At 35.5% G+C, this 20,887-nt stretch overlaps 1 protein-coding gene across 4 annotated transcripts in view; it reads right to left on the reverse strand.

Moving 5' to 3' along the window:
• Positions 1 to 20,887, reverse strand: part of SPAST (spastin) — a 54,916-nt gene that overhangs the window by 22,976 nt on the left and 11,053 nt on the right. The window contains exons 2-4 of one of the 4 annotated variants that reach the window (XM_072770600.1): positions 13,996 to 14,079; positions 11,375 to 11,458; positions 3,988 to 4,083 (exon numbers count right to left, since the gene is read on the reverse strand). In XM_072770600.1, coding sequence (XP_072626701.1) covers positions 3,988 to 4,083; positions 11,375 to 11,458; positions 13,996 to 14,079 — 264 coding nt within the window. Of the gene's footprint in view, positions 1 to 3,987; positions 4,084 to 11,374; positions 11,459 to 13,995; positions 14,083 to 20,887 lie in introns of all 4 variants that reach the window. The other 3 variants (XM_072770599.1, XM_072770602.1, XM_072770601.1) reach the window with 3 other exon arrangements.

Here is a 20,887-nt window from a genome sequence, read left to right on the forward strand (position 1 = left end):
GTTTTTCCTTTTCCTGATGTATTATTTTGATTTTCTTATAAGGAATATGTATTTGTAATAAGAAAAAACATGTTTATTTGTGGGAACAGGAAGAGGATATAAAAAGATTACCAAACGAAGTTCCCAAATATTGTCAAGAAACAAAATGCAGTAAAGGATTAGAGTTATGTTGTATGGGGTGGAGGAGTACTGTACTACCTTGGTTCCAAATTAAGACTGTAAAATAGTATGAAAGTCCACAGTCTGTGCCCACCAAAAGAGTTTCTAGAAATAATCATTTTTAATTTAAGGGGTATAAAGATGTGGTTTTTAATATGCCAAGTATTCTGCATGCTGTATGTATGTAGATAAACATATGAAACACCATCAATTAAACCTAGAAGTATACCTGACTTATCTGTATTGCACTTCTACATAAACTACAGGATTTCAAATGTTCAAATCTCATTGCTTCTAATATTTTTATAAACTACATAACAAACATCAGTTACTAATAACAATGATTACAGTAAAGACAAATGTTAAATCAGTAATCAAATTACAATAGCCTAGAAAAAAGACAAAAACCTTATTTTTGTGTTTATCAAATCCCTTAAAGTGTTTTAATGAAATTCAAAGGAAAGGACTTCAGAATAGAGCAAGGTGATCAAGAGCTTTTTGCTATAAATAAATGTAAAGTTCTGAATCATATGTTCAAGGAACTAATGAATAGCAACCCTAAAGGACAAAAAGCAGGAAAGCAATCTAGAAAGGGGAATAACAATAAGCAAAAGCAAAGACATGAAAAAGAGCAAAATCTGTCTAGGCTAAAATCTGTCTAGGCTAAAGATAAAGATCATTCATTTTAAGGGAAAAAAAGGAAAGTGGGAAAGAATTTCTTCAGACAATAAATATACAGTCCTGAGACTAAGTGAATAGGAAATTCCACAAGGAACTATGAGAATGATAGGAGACTTTTCATTAAAAAGAAGAAAGGTCAGTAGGCAATGGATTATGTTCAAAATGCTATAGGAAGAAAAAAGTGTTAACCTTTATCAATTTTATATCCTGGTAACCTGTCACATCAGAATAAGGATATTTCAGGCAATAGAAAGACTAAGAAAGGTTACAATCTACAAATTTTCATTGAAAGAACTACTAAAGCAGGTCTTTTTTTTTTTTTCTTGAAGATTTTATTTATTTATTCATGAGAGACACAGAGAGAGAGAGAGAGAGAGAGAGAGAGAGAGGCAGAGACACAGGCAGAGGGAAAAGCAGGTTCCATGCAGGAAGCCCGACATGGGACTCGATCCCGGGTCTCCAGGATCACACCCTGGGCTGAAGGCAGCACTAAACCACTGAGCCACCAGGGCTGCCCTAAAGAAGGTCTTTTAGTTAAAAAAGCAAACAAAGAAATTAGGAATCTATGGGAAGGAAAAACTCAAAAAAGGAAGCATAATTAGAATATACTATTTAGTTTTAGGTATATAATACTAAATCATAATAATGTTAAATTTGATTTTTCAGTATAACTAAAAATAGTGATATTTATATATCAGAAGATGAAGGGTAATGTTGGTATAAAAATTAAACCTTCTTTTACTGAATAAGAAGTCAATGCACATCAAAATAGTATACCGATCAGTAATAGCAACCTAAGCATATTATCTAGAAACATAGTAGAACACAAAAAATAGAGTGAGACATTATATGAGAAGCCAGACTAGGGGTAAAGGCAGGAAGAAATTAGGAAGAGGTAGGAAGAATACTATTTTTCTTTACAAGCCTTTCAGTATTTATTTTTTCATCAACCATTTAAGTTACAATCTATGAATAATAAATTATATCCATTTAAAATGTATAATTTGATAAGTTTATAAAGATGCATTTAAAGATCAAATAGCCACTAACATCAAGATATGAAATGTTTCCATTGTAGCCAAGTTTTCTTATATTCATTTGCACTCCATCCCTTATTGCCCCGACCTAGGCAATTACTAATCTGCTCTCTAACAAAGTAGGAGTCACCTGATTTAGTAGTTTCTATTGATCTAGGTTCAGAGTCACTGAATCATTTGACATTTCCAATCTGCTGGTAAACTTATCTAGTAAATTTTTTATTTCAGCAACTGTACTTTTCAACTTTAGAATTTCCATTATTTTTATTGTGTAGTTTATGTTATGTCCTAAAATTGCAGGTTTGTTAACTGATGCCATATGTCAATTCTTTGAACATATTTATAAAAGCTGCTTTGAAGTCTTTGCTACATCAACATCTGGGCCCAGTCAAGAGTCAGTTTCTATTGACTAATTCTTTTCTTGAGTAATGGTCATACTTTCTTATTTTTTTACATGTCTAGTAATTTTGGGTTGAAAACTAGACATTGTAGGTAAGATACTGAAGTAGTAAGTGGACTTCGGCATAACTATTTCCTAAGAGAGACGAAGTAACTCATCTAAATGAAATATCACAGAATATTCCAGAAGTGGGTGACACCAGTAAAATAGGCTTGAATGAGCCAGCTCATTGACTAGGGCTCAATGGGTATCAATTACCAGTGCTGCATAAATTAGCTGTGCAGTCAATATGTCCCCCAACAAGAAAATAGAATAGAACAGTCAGATTACTAGGTATTTAAAATAAGATACGGTGATTTTTTTTTAATATAGATCCCAGGAAAATAAAGTTTTGCATGGCAAAACAAAACCGTGGGATCTCATATATGGAATGAAGTGGAAGAGAAGCAAGATAACAAAAGAAAGGCATACCAGCTCTTCAGGGCTAGAAAATTTTTGTTATTTACCTTGGTAGGATTACTAAGATCTCAAATTTATATCTTGTAAACTGAATTATTTATATGTGGTACATTCTTATATATTTTTAAAGTTCCTTAAACAAATCTCAGCTCTTCACATCTGTGTTAAGAGAAACAGGCAAACTACTTCTATACTCGAAATAGTGTTTTAAATCATGTTCAGGAAGAAATAGGAAAAGGAATATAGCCAGTGACATAGGGCTCTGTACTGGAAGACTAAACCAAAGTGAGAACTCCTTTAAGAGGGAGGTAAAGCCAGAGGGGAAGATTTGATGACTTACTGTCTCCAGTCCATTGAAATCCACTAACTGTAATTCTTCTCTATTAAAGTTTTAAAAGTTCTGTATTACATATGAATGAAGAAGGCAGTTGTTGTAAGGTCTAAACTAAGGTTTTTCTGTTACAAAATGAACAAAACAATATTTACTTTAAGAAAATTTAAGCCCTGGACAGAAAACTAATGCTGAAAAAGTCGCCAATAAAACTAGCCAAGATGTCAGAGAACTTAGGAAATGAAGGTTCCCCCTGCCCCATCCAAACAAAACAAAAAAGCATGTAATCTTCTGTAAGATTCCCAAAGTTCATGGAAAACAAATTTAACCCATAGAAAATTAATAGTATTCTAATGTGTGCTCACTTTGGTAGCACATATATTGAAATAGTATTCTAATGTTACCCCTCGCTATGTGAACTCAGCCTTAAATTTTTCCTAATAGGTACTATGATAAAACATTCATATGTAGTATATATGAAAATTGCTGTGCAATTAAAATTGATATATAACAGAGAAATTAAAATTTCTGCCCTAAAAACACATTATCTCATGAGAACTTGGTACAGGTATACATTAAAAAAAACAAACAAACAAACAAAAAAACCCTGCAAAAGCTGAAAATACAATAGAAAGAAAAGAATATTTTAATAATTTAGAAAAATGAACCTTTACATTTTTTAATCTCAAAAATGGAAGGTTGCAAAATAAGCAAATAAAGCATGTTGAGAATTGTTATATGTTACATATTTATACACCATGAATGATATGGCGTATCAACTTACTTTTTTCAACATAGCCCTGTGAAAACAAGTCAGCCAAATCTACCATTAAAAAATCAAATCAACATTATCAGGTTATGCAGGACTCTAATCTGCATGCAAGCTTTATTATTTTACATGTTAGTTAACCTAAACCCACCTGACTGGAGATGTCCGTTTCGGCATGTCAAGTTAGTACTGTCATTATAGACATCCGTTTGTGACTTGGAAAATTGCAAAACTGGTTGCAGCTTCTCTATGCAACAGAGGGAGGGGTAGAAAAGAACAAAATAAACAAAAAGAAAACATACATAATGAAAAAATAAGATGTCCATGTGAAAATAAAAAATAATTCAAGGTGTTAGAAGATGAAGGGTTTTGGTATTTATATAAAATTTTCTTTAAAAATAATTAGTAAAAACTAATACGTTAAAATAGCAACAGAATTCACAATTGATTGGCTATGTTCAAAATATGCTGGGCAGCCCGGGGGGCTCAGCGGTTTAGCACCGCCATCAGCCCAGGGTGTGGTCCTGGGGCCCGGGATCGAGTCCCATGTCAGGCTCCCTGCATGGAATGGAGCCTGCTTCTCCTTCTGCCTGTGTCTGTGCCTCTCTCTCTGTGTCTCTCATGAATAAATAAATAAAATCTTTAAAAAAATATATATGCTTATTCAGGTTTGGTAACCTGAGGTAGTTTCATATTACTACTATCCCCAGCAAATATTTTCTAAGTATCTAATATATCCACATCATTATGTACGGAGAACATGGAAACAAAAACAAAAAAAAAAATGAATGTGGTTTTTATCATCCAGATACTTATTGCATATGGTTGGCAACTTACAACACAAATATGTATAGATTTTAAAGATTAGCACAAAAGAAAGTTAAAAAGGCTTTACAGAAAACGTGGGCTGTGAGTTGGCTAGGATTTGAAAAGACAAAAAGAAGGGACATTTCAGGAAAAGAAAACAGCACTTAAAAATGACAGAGGGAAACTATAAGGAATGTCTAAGAAATGCCATATTCGGCTACATGTTAATATATGTCAAGCAAAAAAAAAATAATAAAGGCAACAGAGCAAAAGGGAATAAGCATGCTGCAGAACAGTGTACAGTATACTACCACTTATTTAAATACACACACCCATTCATGCTTGTATACATGAAGATTATCTCTAAAAAGGACTCAGAAATGTCACAGCAACTGCCTCTGGGGAGGGGAAATGAGTGGCTGGGACATAGTATGGGATGGATAACTTCTCTTTTCTTTCTTTTTTTAAAAGGACTTTATTTATTTATTTATTTATTTATTTATTTATTTATTTATTTATTTATTTATTTAAGACACATGGAGAGAGGCAGAAACACAAGCACAGGGAGAAGCAGGCTCCCTGCAGGGAACCGGATGTGGGACTCAGTCCCAGGATTCTGGGATCATGCCCTGAGCCAAAGGCAGACGCTCAGCCACTGAGCCACCCAGGTACCCAGACAGATAACTTCTCACACTTTAAAAATGTTGTAGCATGTCCCTTTGTTACCTATTTCTAAAATTAATCAAAGATTTAAAAGGATTATTTCAACTCTATCCTTGCTTTAAATTACAACAAATCCTCTCAAGATCCAGGTCTCTAAGGTCTAGCACCTGAAGCCCAAGAGAGTAGCAGTTTGAGCTGTTTGCCCCTACATCACTGCTGCACTCTCTTTTCCTGTTCGAGTCATTCATACTGCTACTTGATTAACATCCTGCTTCACCACTTTCTAGTATGAACTTACTTTAGCCTCAGCTTTCCAAGGGTCTTAAGGATTAAACAAAATAATATATATAGAGTATCTATTCTGTGCCCCTATTCATAATAGGGGCCAAGTTTTTACCATATTTATTTTGTTGCAGTACTCCAAGTTGTCATACTGATTTTCTTTGGTACTAGGAAGTCAGTGAATACATGCAAAAATATGGCACATATATACTAACTCTTCTAAACTTTCATTTCTAAAGTCAGACAAGCAGGCGCCATGCTAGGTTTATGGTACAACCGCACATGCCTTTGGGACAGGTTAAATAGCAGCTACCCTTTCTGCACAAAGCACAAAGTACTGAACAGCTTTTGTATCCTAGAACTGGCTGATACAATACACCTTGGAGCTTTTTGTTGTTGTTAGTTAAGAGATAGGTCATCTGATTTTTCTGAATGATACTACTCTTCACTCTACTGAGAAAGAAACCATTTATGTTGGTAATAGACAAATTAGAAAAAAACCTGATTTGTAAGTATCTTCTTTATCAATTAACATTATCTTCAATGAAATGTAAGAAAAAGATCATATAAACATTCATTACATAGTAAAAGTACACAAATTAAATCCTTGGTTTTGATAATAACCAGGAATAAAAAGCCACAGATGTGGCTTTTTTGGTACGTAGGGTTTAGATTTATATGTGTGAAAATATACATATAACACAATTGTAGTTACTGCTAATGTGAACCTGCTCCAAATAATTTTTGTTAAAGAAAGTAAATTTAGTTTAATGCTTCCTTTTGGAATCATTAAAGGTTGTGTAGATTCATTAATGATTTAAAATAAAACCATAATCTTGCTTCTTGATCCCCTCACGTGTAATCCCTACACAACACAGCCTAAAAGGAAAATCTTACCACATAACTCTTTAGCAGCTTCCCCTTGCCCAGAGATCAATATTCAAGCCTCTTTATATAACATTAAGGCCCTCCATGATCTGCCTACCTCTCTTATACATACCGAGCAATCCCAAATTCACTTCTCCACCAGCACCTTTCCCTACCTGCCATGCTATTTCTTACAGAGTCCTTGTTCATGTTGTTACTTCTTGAAATGTCTTTTTTCCCCAAACATTCTTTAAAGCTTTATCTTTTTTTGGGCAGCCCGAGTGGCTCAGCAGTTTAGCACCGCCTTCAGCCCAGGGCCTGACCCTGGAGACCCAGGTTCGAGTCCCACATCAGGCTCCCTGCATGAATCCTGCTTCTCCCTCTGCCTGTGTCTCTGCCTCTCTCTCTGTCTCTCATGAATAAATAAATAAAATATTTAAAAATAAAATAAAATAAAGCTTTATCTTTTTTTTAACCTCCCCTTTGTTTCACTTCTTCCAGGAATATTTCTCAGACACTTATTTTCCCACCCCTACAAAATATTTGTGTATCTCCATCCTGCAGTGATAAAGATTCATCTATTTATGTGTCTGCATCCCCCCTATATCCTGACTACCTTAAGAGAGGAACATTATATCCAATCTATCAGTAAATCTGTTTGATCAACTTTCAAATATAACCATATATAGTCAGAATCCAACCACTTGTTACAATTTCTCTTCATATCATCCTGGTCCAAGCCTCTCATCATTTTTCTCCAGGCTTACTGAAATTCCATAATGGTCCTACTTGCTTTCCCTGGCTCTATCCTTGGAGTCTATCAGCAATGAGATCTTTTTAAAATTTAACTCAGGAGCACCTGGGCGGCTCAGTCAGTCGGGTGGTCGACTCTTGATTTTGGCTCAGGTCATGATCTCAGGGTTGTGGGACTGAACCCCAGTGGGGCTTTATGCTCAGTGAGGAGTCTGTTTTTCTCATTCTCCCTTTGCCTCTCCTCCCCTCACTTGTGCTCTCTAAAATAAATCTGCAAAAAAATTTAAAATAAAATTTAAGTCAGATTATGTCATTCCTTTCTTTAAAATCCTTATAACTGCTCCCCATTTCAGGTGGTAAAAGCTCAAGTCTTCATGGTGGCTGATACGACCCTATGTATTGGATGAACCCCCTCTGTCCTATTAGTTCTCTGACTGCATCTCTACTATACTCTCCTTGCTGGGGCACACTGGTCTCATTGCTTCTCAAACACACCACTTACGTTTTCCTAGGAGATTTATACCAACTTTTAATTCTCTCTGGACCACTCTTCTCCTAGATACCTGCATAGCTAACTCAAGTCATTTTTTCAGAGGCATATCTGACCATCTATCTATGTATTTATCTATCAGATTTTATTTATTTATTCATGAGAGACAAAGAGAGAGAGGCAGAGACAAAGGGAGAAGCAGGCTCCATTTGGGGAGTCCAATGCAGGACTCGGTCCCAGAAACCCTGGATCATGAACTGAGCCAAAGGCAGGTACTCAACCACTGAGCCACCCAGGTGCCTCCTGACCATCCTATTTAAAACTAAAAGCCCAAACCACCTCCCATCCACTCCTAATCCCCATTACTACGTTTTACTTTTTTTTTTCTTCATATATTTATCACCTTCCAACATACTATATAACTTATATATTTATTATTTTTTAAAGTATTTTATTTATTTATGAGAGAGAGAGAGAGAGAGAGAGTCAGAGGCACAGGTAGAGGGAGAAGCAGGCTCCATGCAGGGAGCCCAACTTGGGACTCAATCCCGGGTCTCCAGGATCAGGCCCTGGGCTCAAGGCGGCACTAAACCACTGAGCCACCTGGGCTGCCCACTTATTTATTTTTTATGTTTACTCCCTACTGTCAAGTTCCCCCCCTACTGGAATAAAAATTATATAAAGGAAAGATCCTTGTTTATATCCTAAGTGCCTAGAACATGGTAATCACCCAATAAATATGTGCTGAATTACTGAATAAATTTAATTATACCTTGGCACTTTACCTGGTCCAGAATAAAGACTTCATAAATGGATGCTGAATGAAGCCATATTTGTTTTTTTACAATAGGGTAACCTCCAGGTATGCCAAAAAATTTTTTTTTATCTATGAAAGCTTTTATACTTAAGCTTTGCTTGAAGGTTTACTAACTTGAAGATATATAATATATAGGAACTCTTCCCATTTTATCAGTCTTCATCCCCTCAAACCAGACCGTATGGGGAACTCCCAGTATGATTCTCCATACTAATTAGATAACTATTGGGCATACCACCTCTGAAAAACTCCATTTCTTAACCAATACACAATACACAAATATGTTCTACTATGTACTTGTACATAGCTCTTTTTTTACTGTCTTTGGTATATATATTCCCAGACTTTGAGTTCTCATAAGATAGGAATATGTTGATGCCTTCTATTCCACCTCTTCTTTTTTAAAGTAACATCTTTCAATGCGTACATAGCACTTTTGAGGATGACAAGAGATAATGACATCCAAAATATCAATTCTTTTAATGTCTAGCTCCATATCATATATCCTTTTTTTGTTCTCTCCTTTAATAACACAAATAAAAAATTACAAAGTTGTATTTAAAGACAAGTCTATAATTGATGAGATGCTTCCAATAATTTGTCATACCACATCTTCAAAAGATAACAATCCGCTCCTAATTATTCAATTTGAAGCATGCTATAAAATGTTCCTGCATCATTTATATACTTTGTACACATAGTGACAGGTATTATAGCTAAAACACATAGAAAGTACCAAGTGAACAATTATTTTACTACAATAACCTCATATATAATATTTAATTTTATTTGATAAGTAATAATCGTCACATAGGAAGTAAGAAGACAAACTCTGTCAGCCACAGAAACCAGGGGAACACTGTATTGTCAGTCCCCTGAAAACATTAAAGGCTTTTTCACCAATGTGGGGCAAAAAACTTACAAACACAACGGACCATATAAGAATGAATGGATTAATGTGTATGTGTGTAAATAGATGAATGAATATTTATGTATGCATGTATAAATACATTTTTCCACAAAAGCAAGGTAGTGATTACAGACAGGTAAGGAGGAGAGTAAAACCCAGCATTTTGGAGTACTTACTATGATTAAGTTCCTTCAATAATTCAATGGTCACATATGGTGGGATAAATATTATCTATCAGCATACAATAAATGAGATGAAAAAGGCTCAAACATGCTAAATAACTTACCACAAATCACAGAGCAATAAATACATAAGATCTGCCTATTGACCAAATATCTATTTTTATCACATCCAGTTATAGTAGAGAATCACTCAAGAAGGGTGGGTTTTAGTTCTACTTTGCTTCAGGGGTAAATTTACCTTAAAAAGATTTTTAAAACCTATACCTTCAAATAGAAGATCGAAAGTTTCTCTTTATAGGCCTATCCCAGCTTATAAATGCATAAAGAATGACAGAATTATGTCAGTAGGCCTCAGTCATCAACTGCTACTACCATCACAAGATGTCAGAACTATAGTCAAATAAACACACAACCACTTATCTAGTAGTCTTATTAAAAAATAAAAATCAACTGTCAATCCAATCCAGGCTCTATATTCAACTATCAATCTATAGGGAGGGCAGACCATATTAAAAGGTACCATGGAGATTCACAGAGCAAAAGAAAGACTGCAGGAAATCACGATGCGTCAAAGATCCAGTTCATCAACAAATAAATTACAAGAAAAAGAAAAACAGATGAACTTGAATATTAAAAGAAACATATCATATGAATCTTAAGATCCTGCTTCAAAAACTTATTAGAAAAACAGTAAGAATTATTAAATTCTAACTAGACATATAATTATTATATACACATTATATTTGAACACTGACTATTTTTTTGGCTATTATTTTTTGTTAATACTAAAAGAAATTATTGGGTTTTTTCGATGGAATAATGGCATTTTGGTAATTTTATTTTACTTTTTTATTTTTAATTTTTGTGTTTTAAAGATTTTATTTATTTATTCATGAGAGACACAGAGAGGAAGAGATGTAGGCAGAGGGAGAAGCAGGCTCCATGCGGGGAGCCCGATATGGGACTTGATCCCAGGACTACAGGATCATGCCCTGAGCCAAGGGCAGACACTTAACCGCTGAGCCACCCAGGTGTCCCTTTTTCTTTTTTTTTTTTTTTTTTAAGATTTTTATTTATTTGAGAGAAAGACAGTGAAAAGAGAGCATGAGTAGGTGGTGGTGGGGGCGGCACAGGGTAAGGAAGAGAGAGAAGCAGGCTCCCCACTGAGCCACACAGGCACCTCTGGTAATATTATTTTTAAAGCATTTTTATCTTTTAGAGATAGAATATGAAATACTTGTAAGTGAAATAAAAAGATGTCAAGAATTTGTTTCAACATAATATGAAGTGGGGGTGAGTAGGTAGGGATTTACTAGGGTTGGCAAACTTTTTCTATATAAAGGCAGATAGTAAATATTAAAATATTTTTTAAAGTTCTCTATTGACAGGCTCTGAGGGCTGTATGATTTCTGTTATCAATTCTTCAATTCTGTCACTGTAGTATGAAAGCATCCAGATAACAGAGAGAGGAATGAATAACTGTGTACCATCTTATAAAATTAGGCACTAAACTGAGTTTAGTCCATAGGCTGTAATTTGCCAGTTCTTGAGTAGATAAATCAAAACTATGAATTAATAATTATTAGAGGTGAGTGATAATCCATTATACTCTTCTATCTGGAATATGTTAGAAATTTTCTATAAGTTAGAAAAAAATCTAGAACACATTTTTAAGATTATTGATCTATTTCCATCCACATTTAAAGTTTCACTGAACACACATTTCAAATACATCTCATTCCAGTTATACAATTCATTAATTGATACCTAGAAGTTGTAAACGGTCCTTGGCCATAACCAAATTAGTCATCATTTTAGCTTGAAGGCGTCTAGCTCTTTCATACTGTTCACCTAGAATAAAGGGGAAAAAAATTAAAACATCTGTGTTTCCCTACTAATATTACTTCAAGATAAAATATTATCCCAACTAATCTCATAGAGAGTCATAGTCTTTTCCTTTTTAAAAATTTATTTATTTGAGAAAGAGAGAGAGAGAGTATGCACGTGCAAGCAAAGGGGCAGAGGGAAAGGAAGAGAAGCAGACTCTCCACTGAGTGCAGAGCCTGATACATGGCTCAATCTCACAATCCTGAGATCAAGACTTGAGCTGAAATCAGGAGTCAGATGTTTAACCAACTGAGCCACCCAAGTGCCTTGGGAATCATGGTCTTTTAATTTTTTTTTTTTTTTTGAATCATGGTCTTTATAAAGAAATTAGTATATTTTAAAAAATCAGTTACAGGAGTGTACCTGAGTGGCTCAGCTGGTTAAGCAAATGCCTTTGGCTCAGGTAATGATCCTGGAATCCTAGGATCAAGCCCTGAATTGGGCTCCCTGCTCAGCAGGGAGTCTGCTTCTCCTTTTCCTTCTACCCCTTCCTCCTGACCATGTACTCTCTCTCTCTGCTCGCTCTCTCAAATGAATAAAATCTTTTAAAAAATTAATAAATAAAAATAACAGTTACAGTTTCTTATGATGATTTCAGATCTATTGTGGTATTTCATGGATTTCACATGTCATTTCATGGATTTTCAGAAATATTTTTTCTCTACATTAAAAAAAATTATCTGAAATTGAGATATGTGTGTGTGTGTTTAAGAGAGAGGGGTGGGCAGCCCGGGTGGCTCAGCGGTTTAGTGCCACCTTCAGCCCGGGGCGTGATCCTGGGTACCCGGGATCGAGTCCCACATTGAGCCCCCTGCATAGTGCCTGCTTCTCCCTCTGGCTATGTCTCTGTCTCTCTCTGTCTCTTTCTTGAACAAAAAAATGTTTAAAAGAGAGAGAGAGAGAGAGAGAGGTAGAAGGAGAAAGAGAACCTTAAGCAGGCTCCATACCCAGCGTAGAGCCTGTTGTGGGACTCAATCTTCCAACCCTGAGATCATGACCTGAGCCCAAATCAAGAATTGGACGCTTAACTGACTGAGCCATCCAGGAGCCTCAAGAGATGTATTTTACAACCAGTACCAACTTACTAAAGCTATCAGCCAAATTGCACTCATACCACAGTTTGTCATTTCCTGTGCAGGAACATATTTGGTCCTTGATACTGCAATTATAGCTATGTCTAAATAGAATGAAGACAGTACATGCAATAAAGTAAAAGTTAAATTCCAAGTGACAAGAAAAGAAGGTATCATAGGTTGACATTGTTTTTTCTCTTGATGGTACAAAGGTATGTTCGATTCAATGAGATACTATTTTTCTTAACAAATTTTTCTTCTAGTTCTTCTTCCATGGAATTGACAAATAACAGCAAATACATTATGTACATAATTCATAAAGTCATGCTCATAAATTCATGGAAAGACTCAAAGGCCTAACCTCCCATATGTATTTGTTCTATTCTGCTCTCTTTTGTGCAGGACATCAGCACCTAGAGAAGCACTCAAAATAAAAAGAGAAGAAAAAAAAAACCTGACAAATGTTAGACACACTGTAATTATTAGAGATTAGCTGATGCAAGTAATAGAGTCAGCCAACCAGACAACAAACAACCACTGGGTAGACTGATCCATAAGGCTAAGATTCTCAGCCTACATATTATTTTTTCTTCTGAATTTATTTTAGCATGATAAACTGAAACACTCTGTTTAATAGTGGTGCCCACATACTACACAATAATCACAGCATAATATTTAAAATTTCAGGCTCCAAAGGCAGATTGCTTGGGTTCAAAGCCTGACTCCATCTACCACATGCTAGCTATGAGCCCTTAGGCAAGTTACTGAACTTCTTCATACTTAAGATTATTTATGTGAAAAATAAGAATAACAGCAGCAGCCTCAGAGTGTGGTAAAAATTGCAAAAGATAACACCCATGAAGTATACACAATGATGTTTGGGCACACACCACAGTGTGCAATAAATAATACCTATATATTTAAAGATAATATTAGACTCTAATTTTTAATTTTAGGTGATAAGAAAGTAAAGATGAGAAATGACTGCTTAGGTTTCAAAAAGCCAAGTATGAATCAAAGTAAGACATTTATAGTTCATATTCTAATATGCAGTCAAGCATTACCCACAAACAGAAAAGGGAGTCTAATTAACTATGCCTTCCTTTTTGACAATGAGGGAAGGACCAGGTTCAAAACAGAGCTAAAAATGAGGCTAACCATCAACAAAAGCGGGTCAGAGAAGACACAGGTAATATACTGGACTGTTACAGTTAATCAAGCTGAAGCACAGCTGGTTATAAATTAGATTTCAGCATAGGTAATAAAACATTAATTGTAAATCTATAAATGTTAATAATAACATTTGAAAAAAAATAACATTTGAAAAATCTGTCAAATACTTTTAGAAAGGTAGCTATATCTGAAATTAGGGCCATCATGTGAATATAATTTGGGATGCCTATGAAACAAATGTAAATATAATCTTACCTTGTCCTGTAACTATGACAGCTATTCCTTTTTCTAGTTCTTCAATACCTTTCTTATACCATTCCACAGCTTGCTCTTTTTGTCCTGCTTTAAAATAGAAATAATTATTTGTATATATATTATACGTTATATACTAGAATATACTAAACATTCCCCAAGTAATGCTGTTATTAGATAATACGTGAAAAAGCAGGTTGTGACCATATATATCTGAGAAATATTACTATATGACTTCTTAAACCTTTAGCATCCTAATGTACATATGAATTTCCAAGAGGGGGGTATAGACTTCAATGTTTCTCAAAATTTTAGGGCTGTGAGTCCTTTGCTTGCCATCTCATGATATTGATGCTTATAATCACTGAAATACTATACTATGGAAAGAAATTTTAATTAGGGAGAATATATTTTAAATAAATGGTTTTCAAAATCCATACTATTAGAATATATAAGCATGATTTCAATAATGGGGGAAAAAAGCACTGTTTCATCCAATAGTATTGAAATCTGATGTAATTTGTTCATTGTTGGGTGCCTACTTTCAGGCGTTAGTTTTTATTTAACAAATGACTGCATCATGAGAACTGATACATGAGATTACAAGTATGGCATTTAGTAACACATCCATTTTCTTTGAAACAAATGACTGGTTTATAACATTAATTCTTGATCCGAGTTAAAAAGGATCTAAGAATTCAGCAAATCAAAATGTGTGTAGGATATTTCTTTTTTTTAAGATTTTATTTTCAATTAGTACACATTTATCTGCCAAGGAACTAGACATTCTTTTTTCTTCTTTTTTTTTTTTTTGAGAGAGAGCTTGCACACATGTGGGGGGAGGGAGGGATGGCAGAGGGGGAGGGAGAAAAAGAGGTGGGGGAGAGAGAGAGAATATGAATGAATCTTAAGCAGGTTCCACACCCAGAAGAAGCCTGACATGGGGTTCAATCAAGAGTTGGACACTTAACTGAGTCACCCATGTGCCTCTGTAAAGTGAGAACAATCATATGCAACTCTCAGTTTTTGAAAAATAATTTCTTAGTCCTTAGAATCTGCAAAAGCCTAAGAAGCACAGAGATATAGTAAAGGTGGAAATCATCTATTAGAATCAGCTTTTCTTTCCCAACTTATATTCCTATTTAATCAAACAAAAATTCCAATGTCATTCCTTAATATCATTTGAAATTTCAAAGCCAATCAATTATCATGACTCCTTTGATTAAGAGAGATGAAGTCTTACTATAACTACCACACAAAACAACTAAAAAGTGCTGTCCCCTTGTGAGTGTACCTACCCCTTCCTTCATTCCCCAAATAAATCACTAGCTATATTTAGCCCTGGGATGAGGTAATTTCTTACTTATTATAGTGCCATTAGTATTTCACAGTTTCTTTTTTTAAAATTTTTATTTATCATTTATGATAGTCACAGAGAGAGAGAGAGAGAGGCAGAGACACAGGCAGAGGGAGAAGCAGGCTCCATGCACCGGGAGCCTGACGTGGGATTCGATCCGGGGTCTCCAGGATCGCGCCCTGGGCCAAAGGCAGGCGCCAAACCGCTGCGCCACCCAGGGATCCCTATTTCACAGTTTCTGAGCCAGAATAAGTGTTCAAGAAGTACTTGATAATGAAACATGAAGAAATTATTAAGAATATGTTATATGTCAATTCAAACTATTTGGATGCTTATTTTCCTATATATTAAAAAAAATCTGCTTATGTGTATTTTTAGTTTTTTAATTTGAGAAAAGGGGGAAAATTACAGAAAAGAGTAAAATAGCATTTGCATTCTGAGCGATGGTAACTGATAACAATGTCAAATTTGCTTAAATTTGTTTTAAAATAAATTACAATCTAACAGATACAAAAGTTTCTTTTTTATGCCTCTTCCCATTCTAATGCTCCTTTCTAGAAACCACTGTAATATATTCAGTGTGTATCTTTCTAGTATATGTTTTTCTGCTGTTTCTATTGTATTTGTATTATTTTAAAATTATGTACTGCTTCTGAGATCTATGTTACTATGTTGAGGATCTAGTTCCCTCATTTTGATTTCTATATAGTATCCTTTATCATCCTACAATTTATTCAACTATTTTTCTATTAAAACATATTTAGGTTGTTTCCAGTTTTCTTTTTTTTTTTTTTAAGATTTTATTTATTTATTCATGAGAGACACAGAGAGAGAGGCAGAGACACAGACAGAGGGAGAAGCAGGCTCCATGCAGGGAGCCTGATGTGGGACTTGATCCCGGGACCCCAGGATCATGCCCTGGGCTGAAGGCAGCGCTAAACTGCTGAGCCACCCAGGCTGCCCTGTTTCCAGATTCTATTTCAAATAATGCTGCAATAAACATGCTTGTACCTGTCGTCCTACATACATGTGCCAATTTCTCTAGGGTATATGTCTTAAGAGGTAGAGTTAATGAGTCATAGCTTATCTCCATTCACTAGAAATGAAGAAACTACTTTTTGAGAGTGCTTGTACCAATTTCCACTCCTAATAGCAGTCAATGACAGTTCTCACTGGCAATACCCCAAAAAATGCTTTAAGGAGTTCTAGTACATTACTGTAAGCAAATTAAATGACTAATTACAAATAAAATCACCTGCTTGGGGCACCTGGGTACCTCAGTGGGTTAAGCATCTGCCTCCAAGTTTCAGCTCAGGTCATTCATGATTTTAGGGTCATGAGATCAAGCTTCACACTCGGCTCCGCACATAAGATTCTCTCTCTCCCTCTCCTGCCCCTCCCCCCTTCTGCTTGAGTGTGTAGAGACATACATATGCACACGTCTATCCATGCTCTCTCTAAAAATAAATAAATAAATTCACATGCTCAATAATTACTCAATTACCTCACATTCTTGATAAGAGGTAGCTGATTTGCTGCATTATTTGAATCTCACAAGTTGGTACGATGATAGAAAATGCAAAAATAATTCCTACAAAACTTACAAGTACAAGACTACTGGAGAAAGGATAGACATATAGGTCAGTAGAACAGAAGAGAAAGTCCAAAAATAGGCCCACACATATAACACTGATTGACTTTGACAAGAATGACAACGCAATTCAATGAAGAAAGAACAGCCTCTTCAAAAAATGATGCTAGAATAATGGCCAAAAAAATAAAACAAAACTTCACACAACACAGAAAAAATTAATTTGAAATGGATCACAGACCTAAATGTAAAACCTAAAACTACATAATTTTTAGAAGAAAACAGACAAAATTCTTCATGATCTTGGCTTAGGCAGAGATTTAGAATAGAATCTAAAAATCACAAACCTTAAGAGGATATAACTGATAAACTAGACTCCATTAAAATGAAAAGCTCCTGCTCTTCAAAAGACAGAGTTAGACATGAAAACACAAGCCACAAACTGGGAGAAAATATTTGCAAAACAATCTGTCTAATAAGGACACATAACCAGAATATATAAAGAACTCTTAAAATACAACGATTAAAAAAACAATTCATTAAAAATAGTGGGCAAAAAATTGGATAATGTATACTTTACAAAAGAAAGATGAATGGCAAATAAGCACAAGAAAAGATGTTCAACATCATCAGCTGTTAGGAACTACAAAATTAAAATCACAAAATACCACTAAGTACCTAATTTAAAATTGAAAAAAATTATGACATCAACTATACTCAAAAATTTCTTAAAGCACTTAAAATTGTAAGATAAAATATAAATGGACCTTACTTATGTTTCCAAGTGTGAATATAAAATGGTAGAGCCACATTAAAAAGAGTTTGGTAGGGACGCCTGAGTGGCTCAGGAGTTGAGGACCTGCCTTGGGCTCAAGGTATGATCCTGAAGTCCCAGGATTGAGTACCATATTGGGCTCCCCACGGGGAGCCTGCTACTCCCTCTCCCTATGTCTCTGCCTCTCTCTGTGTCCCTCATGAATAAGTAAATAAATGGTTCTTTAAAAAAAAAAAATTTGGTAGTTTCTTATGATATTTATCTTATGGCCCAGCAATCTTTTCTTCTATGTATTTACCCAAAGAAATGAAAGCATCAAAGATTAGTACATGAATGTTTATAGTGCTTTATTTGTACAAGCTAAAAAATAGAAACAACCCAGATGTCCATCATTTAGTGAATGCATTAACAAACTGTGGCATATCCATAGACAGCATATTACTCAGCAATAAAAAGGAACAAACTACTGGTCAATGTAGGAACATGGATGAATCTCAAAATGATTCCACTTATATAATACTCAGTGAAGACAAAACTATAGGAACAGATCAGATTTCCAGGGGCTAATGAGAAGGCAAGGGGATTGATTACAAAGGAGCTTTTGGGGTGATTAAACATTCAGTTTATCAATTGTTGTCATGGTTACCCAACTGTCAAAACTCATTGAACTACACACTCATAAAAGGTTAAATTTTACTCAATGTAAAATATACCTCAATAAATCTGACTTAAAAAGTGCAATACTTCCAACATTTATGTATAAGGATATTCACTGTGGCATGGAATATAACACCAGAACTATAATTTTCATTACAAGAGTAAAATTAGAAGACAAAAAGCTGAAAATTATTTTTAAAACGTCTGTTTGAAGGGATCAAAGAGTTTTCAAAACAGTGAAAATTACCCAAATTTGGAAAGGAACCATTTCACATTCATTAGGATGGTTATTTTCAAAAATTTCCAAAATATGAAAGGAAAAAAAGCCAACAGAGGTGGGCCTGGTATTTGGGGCGCTTTTCTACTTGAAGCAACTGCCAATTCTGAAGGCAAAAGTGGCCAAGAAACTAAGCAGAGCTTTCAGCAGACTCACAGAACTGAGTCTACAAAATGTGAATTTCAGGGCATGCCCAGAAGTAGTGGCAAAGATTCCAGGGTTTTGGTTGGGACTCTCCATTACTAGGCCAGCCTGCACAAGGGCTGGAAACCATACTCACATCACTTCAATACCTTAAGGTAAAGGAAGCTATAGTCCTCCCTGTCCACTTATCATCCTTTTGACTAAATTACAGCAGAAAAATCAAACCTTCCAATGGTCCCCAGCACACAAAAGGCCCTCAGTTCTTAGTTTCCCTTACACATTTTTCATACCTCTATAGCCCCAAATAACACTCAAAACTCCAACCAGGCTATATTAAATCAAAAGAAGATTGAAGAGGCAGAAATTTAGGGGCACCTGGGTGGCTCAGTGGTTGAGCATCTGCCTTTGGCTCAGGTCATGATCCCAGGATCTTGGGATCAAGCCCTGCATTGGGCTCCCTGTGGGGAATCTGCTTCTCCCTCTGCCTGTGTCTCTGCCTCTCTCTGTGTCTTTCATGAATAAATACATAAAATCTTAAAAAAAAAAAAAGAAAAATTTACATTCACTGTTGTACTTGACATTACTAGCTGATAATCTGAACTACAAGTGAACTACATAATTTAAGGCAAACAATGGCCCAAAGGTCAAATACTGTCAGCTACCTGTTTTTGTACATAAAACTTTACTGGAGGGGTCCCTAGTGGCTCAGTTGGTTAAGCATCGGCTCTTGATTTAGGGTCAGGTCATGATCTTGGGATCCTGAGATTGAGACTGGTGTCAGGCTCTGCACTCAGCACACAGGATTCTTTCCCTCTTCTTCTCCTTCCCACTCTGCCCCTTCTCCTACTCGCAAATGTGCGCACACTCTCTCTCAAATAAGTAAATAAAATCTTCAAAAAAACTTTACTGGATCACATCTACTGTATCAGATTTTGAGCACTCAGAAAGCTTAAAATATTGTGACAGGGAGCTTAAATGGCCCAAAAGAAAAATCAAAGCCAACACAAAAACTGACAAAGGACTTAGGCATTTTTCAAAGAAGATATGGAAATGGTCCATAAGTGAAAAAATGCTCATCATAAATCATTAGAGAAATGCAAATCAAAACCACGATAAGGGGCAGCCCCGGTGGCGCAGCGGTTTAGCACCGCCTGCAGCCCAGGGTGTGATCCTGGAGACCCGGGATCGAGTCCCACATTAGGCTCCCTGCATGGTGCCTGCTTCTCCCTCTGCCTGTGTCACTGCCTCTCTCTCTCTAGCTGTGTCTCTATGAATAAATAAAATCTTAAAAAAAAAAAACCACGATGAGGCACTGCTTCACATCTATTAGGAAGACTATTATTTTAAAAACCTGGAAACTAACAAATGTGAGTAAGTGGAAACCCTCATGCACTGGTGGTGGGAAAGTACAAATAGTACAACTGATGTGGAAAAGTTTGGCAGTCCCTCAAAAAGTTAAACATGCAATTACCATATAATCCAGCAATTCTACTCCTGGGTAGATACTCAAAAGTAGTGAAAGCAGGGAAGCAAACAGATACCTATATACCAGCATTCACAGTAGCGTTATTCACAATAGATGGAAACAACCCAAATGTCCATCAATAGACAAATGGTTAAACAAAATGTGGTACATACATATAGTGGAATATCATTCAGCCTTAAAAAGCAATGAAATCTGCTACAAGACTGCTGAACCTTGAAAACATTATGCTAAGTGAGACAAGTCAGATACAAAAATATTGTAGGACTCCATTTAGTTAAGGTACCTGGAACAGGCAAATTCATAGATACAGAAAAGTAGAACAGAAATTATCAGGGACTGAGGAAGGGGATGATGGAGAAAGGGAGATGGGTGGGCAGTTATTGTTTAACGGGTATAAGTTTCTATTTGGAATGATAAAAAGTTCTAGAAATGGATAATGGTGATGGTTGCATGACATTGGGAATGTATTTAATACCACTGAATTGCACGCTTAAAATGAATAAAAGGACAAATTTTATGTTATCTATGCTTTACAGTAAAAAAAAATTACTAACTGGCCCATTATAAGCAATTTGCTGACAGCAATGAAAATGAAAAAACTGTACCAC

Source organism: Canis lupus, chromosome 12 (assembly GCF_048164855.1).
Source record: "Canis lupus baileyi chromosome 12, mCanLup2.hap1, whole genome shotgun sequence".
Classification (NCBI taxonomy): Eukaryota; Metazoa; Chordata; class Mammalia; order Carnivora; family Canidae; genus Canis; species Canis lupus.